The sequence below is a fragment of the Gavialis gangeticus genome, unplaced genomic scaffold (assembly GCF_001723915.1).
Source record: "Gavialis gangeticus isolate Ggan-Ray unplaced genomic scaffold, GavGan_comp1, whole genome shotgun sequence".
In the NCBI taxonomy this organism is placed as follows: domain Eukaryota; kingdom Metazoa; phylum Chordata; order Crocodylia; family Gavialidae; genus Gavialis; species Gavialis gangeticus.
Genome location: NW_017729032.1, coordinates 61149167 through 61153496, shown reverse-complemented (window position 1 = coordinate 61153496; position 4330 = coordinate 61149167). Strand labels below are relative to the sequence as shown.

General features: G+C 50.5%; 1 protein-coding gene across 1 annotated transcript in view; it reads left to right on the top strand.

The window, feature by feature from the left end:
• Nucleotides 1-1282: 1282 nt before the first annotated feature.
• The window catches only part of MRPS31 (mitochondrial ribosomal protein S31), a 50350-nt gene continuing 47302 nt past the window's right edge, over nt 1283-4330 (top strand). The window contains exon 1 of the mRNA XM_019525184.1: nt 1283-1410. Coding sequence (XP_019380729.1) covers nt 1298-1410 — 113 coding nt within the window. The 5' untranslated portion in view covers nt 1283-1297. The remainder of the gene's footprint in view (nt 1411-4330) is intronic.

Sequence of the window (4330 nt, the reverse complement as noted above, 5' to 3'; positions counted from 1 at the left end):
CCAACAGCTCCATGCTCCAGCCGCTCGCCACCCTTTACCGCCCCACTCCCTCACAGGCTGATGTGCTCTGGATTCCACATACCCCTAGGGGCAGCTCTGAAAGCTACACGTTTAGTCTTGGAGAGAGAGAGGCAGAGAAGGCCCACTGGAATTAAGCTCTCCCAAGAGCTCCTTAGATGGTCCTTATCCATAACTTTGGGTTAATTTGGGGACCAAACTATTTCCTGTACATCACTGCGTTTATTTGGGCAACACAGTACAGAGTCCTGCAAAGAATCATAGAATCATAGAAGTAGGGTCGGAAGGGACCTTGTAGATCTTCAAGTCCAACCCCCCGCCTGGGCGGGAGAAAAACTGGACTCAAATGAGTCCAGCCAGGTAGGCATCAAGCCTCTTCTTAAAGACCCTCAGGGTAGGAGCCAGCACCACTTCCCTTGGAAGTTGGTTCCAGCTCCTAGCCGCCCTAACTGTGAAGTAGTTCTTGCGGATGTCTAATCTAAACCTACTCTCCAATAACTTGTGTACATTATTCCTTGTCATGCCAGGGGGCACTAGGGGAAACAGTGTCTCCCCCAAACCCTTCTGGTCCCCCCTAGTGAGTTTATAGACAGTCACCAGGTCCCCCCTCAGCCTTCTCTTGTGAAGGTTGAACAGGTTTAGGTCCCGCAGTCTTTCATTGTAGGATCTGCCCTGTTGTCCCCGGATCATGCAGGTGGCCTTCCTCTGGACCCTTTCAATGTTGTCCAGATCCCTCCTGAAGTGGGGCGCACAGAACTGGATGCAGTACTCCAGCTGTGGCCTGACCAGCGTCACATAGAAGGGGAGGTTTATTCATCTTATGGCATAAGTTTGCTGAAGTATTTTGGATTTAAAGTGTCTCACTTGATCACACAGGACTCCAAATCTAATGAGGAATTCATTCACTCGAACCTATTACTATCATAGACTTTCTGTCACAGGCTTCTTTACTGTGTAAGATCTATTGAGAAATAGCCTAGAGCTGCCACTGAATATTGCTCATCAGCCTCAAACACTCTAACGGGCCTATGAATTCTCTTTTGCCACCCTATATTCCACCTCATTTTTAGACTGCTAGCCAACCCTCAAGGATGGTTCTTTACACTGTGATGCTCTTGGTCAGGAATATTCAATAGTTTGAGCAGAGGTATTTGACATATTCCCACCAGACGGCTGCAGCTTTGCAAATCAATTGCCAGGTTGCTGAGTAGTTTTTACTGCAGCAGCTACATCTTCCCCTCTCTCTACCGTGAGGCATCTAGAGGAGAGCAAGAACGTGATGAGGAGGAGATCAGGGATGATTAGATTGAGCACCTGCTCCAGAAGACTTTTCCTGAAAGACTTTCACCAAGTGCAGGGCTGTCTCTGGACTTCAGAAACAGACATCCACAGGTGAGTGAAGACTGTGCTACAAACATAGAGTAACCAGCAGTGGGCAGGGATTACTACCTCAGTCTCAGAGTCCAGCCACTTGCAATCACAGTTAACTATCCAAAAGATGTCAAGTTGAAAACCAGAGTGGACCTGAGACCTGCAGTCTGAATTAAGACTTGAATCTTCTGCAAATTCATTGGAGTTTGTCCCCAAAAATCAATATCCCAGGACTTCAAGATCACAAAGGGCATTTTTCGGGATCTGCATGGAGTCTTCTCCAGAACTGCAAGAGCACAACAATATGACAGTCCCTTTATCTGCTCAGAAGCATGTGGGTATTCACAACTGTTAAGCAGTTTTAGTGTTGACGGATTGACTATGGTGACTCATGATGAAGGCATGTGCCATTGTTAAAAGTATTATCATGGCATGCTGCGAGACTTGCCAATCCTTAGGTAGTTATTGATAGTTTTGCAAGCATGGGGAACTCCAGATGAATTGGTACATCTGATGGAAACCACATTTCTATTATCTGTCTCCTTGTACCAGATGTCAAAAATCACATTAGAAAGTACTTTCCCATGGTGCTCCAAAGGAAAACTCTTCAGTAAACTAAATCACAAAAAGGAAGCTTATAAGAAATGGAAACTTGGATAACAGCTAGTGAGGCGTATAGGAGCATTGCTCGGGCATGCAGGAATGAAGTCAGGAAGGACAAAGCACAATTGGAGTTGCAGCTAGCAAGGGATGTGAAGGGGAATAAGAAGGGTTTCTACAAGTATGTCAGTAACAAGAGGTGGATCAGGGAAAGTGTGGATCCCTTACTGAATGGAGAAGGCAACCTGGAGACAGGATGCAGAAAAAGCTGAAGTACTCAATGCCTTTCTTCACAGGCAAGGTCAGTTCCCAAACTACTGCACCTAGCAGCACAGTTTAGGGAGCAGGTGAGCAGCCAGCAGTGGTAAAAGAACAGGTTAAGGACTATTTAGAAAAGCTTGACATATACAAGTCCATGGGACCGGATGGGATGCACCCAAGGGTGCTGAAGGAGTTGGCGGATGAGATTGCAGAGCCACTGGCTATCATCTTTGAAAATTCATGGCGATTGGGAGGGGTCCCGGATGATTGGAAAAGGGCAAATATAGTGCCCATATTTAGGAAAGGAGGATCCAGTGAACTACAGACTGGGGTCTGGTTTCATTCAATATCTTAATCAACAGCCTGGAAGATAGCATAGAGTGCACCCTCAACAAGTTTTCAGGTGACACCAAGCTGGGGGAGTAGGATTCAGAGTGATCTACACAACTTGGAAGATTGTCCCAAAAGAAATCTTATGAGGTTCAACAAGGACAAGTGCAAAGCCCTACACTTAGGATAGAACAATCCCATGCACCAGCATGGGCGACTGGTGCCTCCTGAGTCATGGGGTGCACCAGGAGCCGATTGCTGACCAAGGGGGTGGGGAGGTCCCCTGACGGCCAATCACCGACACCAGAAGCGTCCATGGCAAAACCGGAAGTGCCACCGGTGCGTCTCTCGGTGCCCCCACTCCACGGACAGCAATGGCCAATCTCGGGGGGGCACATGCCCCTTTGTGCCCCCCTACGTCCACCCTGCATCCTATGTGCACCAGTACAGGCTGGGGCCTGACTGACTGGGCAGCAGCTCTACAGAAAAGGACCTGGGGGTTACAGTGGATAATAAGCTGAATATCAGCCAGCAGTGTGCCCTTGTTGCCAAGAAGGCTAACAGCAAACTGGGCTGCACTGGTAGAAGTGTTGCCAGTAGGTTGAGGGAAGTGATTATTTCTCTGTATTTAGCACTGATGAGGCCACATCTGGAGTAATATATTCAGTTTTGGGCCCCCACTACAGAAAGGATGTGGAAAAATTGGAAAGAATCCAGCAGCAGGCAATAAAAGTGGTTCGGGGGCTGGGGCACATGACTTATGAGGAGAAGCTGAGGAAACTGCGTTTTTTTAGTCTAGAGAAGAGAAGACTGAGAGGGGATTTGATAGTAGCCTTCAACTACCTGAAGGGACTGATAAAAGGAAAATTAACAGGATTGGCATTCGGCTTTTTTTGGCCAGTGCAGTCGATAATGTCACCAATAAATGCCGTGCGCACGCTCATAGCCGTAGCATGCACACAGCCAGGAATGCAGCCTGGCAGCTTGAAGAGCAGCATCCTACCAGAAAGTCTTTTGGGGGTAGGGCAGGGGTGGGGAAGAGGTGTGGGGGCAGGCAGATTGAGGCCCCCATGGTGAGGGAGGGAGTGGGACAGGGGCAGGGGCTGCCTAGCCAAAGCAGTGAATGTAACCCTGGGGAGCAGGACAGAGCTGCAGGCATTGTTTGGGAGGCACTGGAGGTGGGGTGGAAGGGTAGCTCCCTACCGCTGCATGCACCCCCAGGGGAGGCATGGGGGGTATGTATCTCTCCCAGACTTGTATGCTGGGCTAAGGTGGGCTGTCTGCTGCAGGCTCAGGGCCAGGGCCTGCATCAGCCTCTTCCTGGTGGGGGGCCTGAGCTGGTGCTGTGCTCCAGGTGGGCCATGCCATGCTGGGAGGGGCAGCTAGAGTGAGCTATAGCCACCCCAAAATTCAACAGAGCCACCCCTCTCAGTGCCACTGCCCTCCTTGAGCACAGCCCTAGCCCAGCACGCTTCACTGGGAAGAGGCCGGTTCAGCCCCTGGCCCTGAGCCTGCAGTAGGCAGCGTGCCCTTGCCCCATGCACAAATCTGGGGGGGGGCACATGTCCCCTATGCCTCTTGTGGTTGTGTGTACAGTGGCAGGGAGCTATCCTGCCCCCGTGTCCCCTGGATGAGCTGCCTGCAGCTCTGTCCCACTCCCAGGGTCGCATTCACAGCCTTGGCTAGGCAGTGTCTATCCCTGCCCCACTCCCTCCCTCACTGTGAGGGCCTCGATCTGCCCCCCCCATCT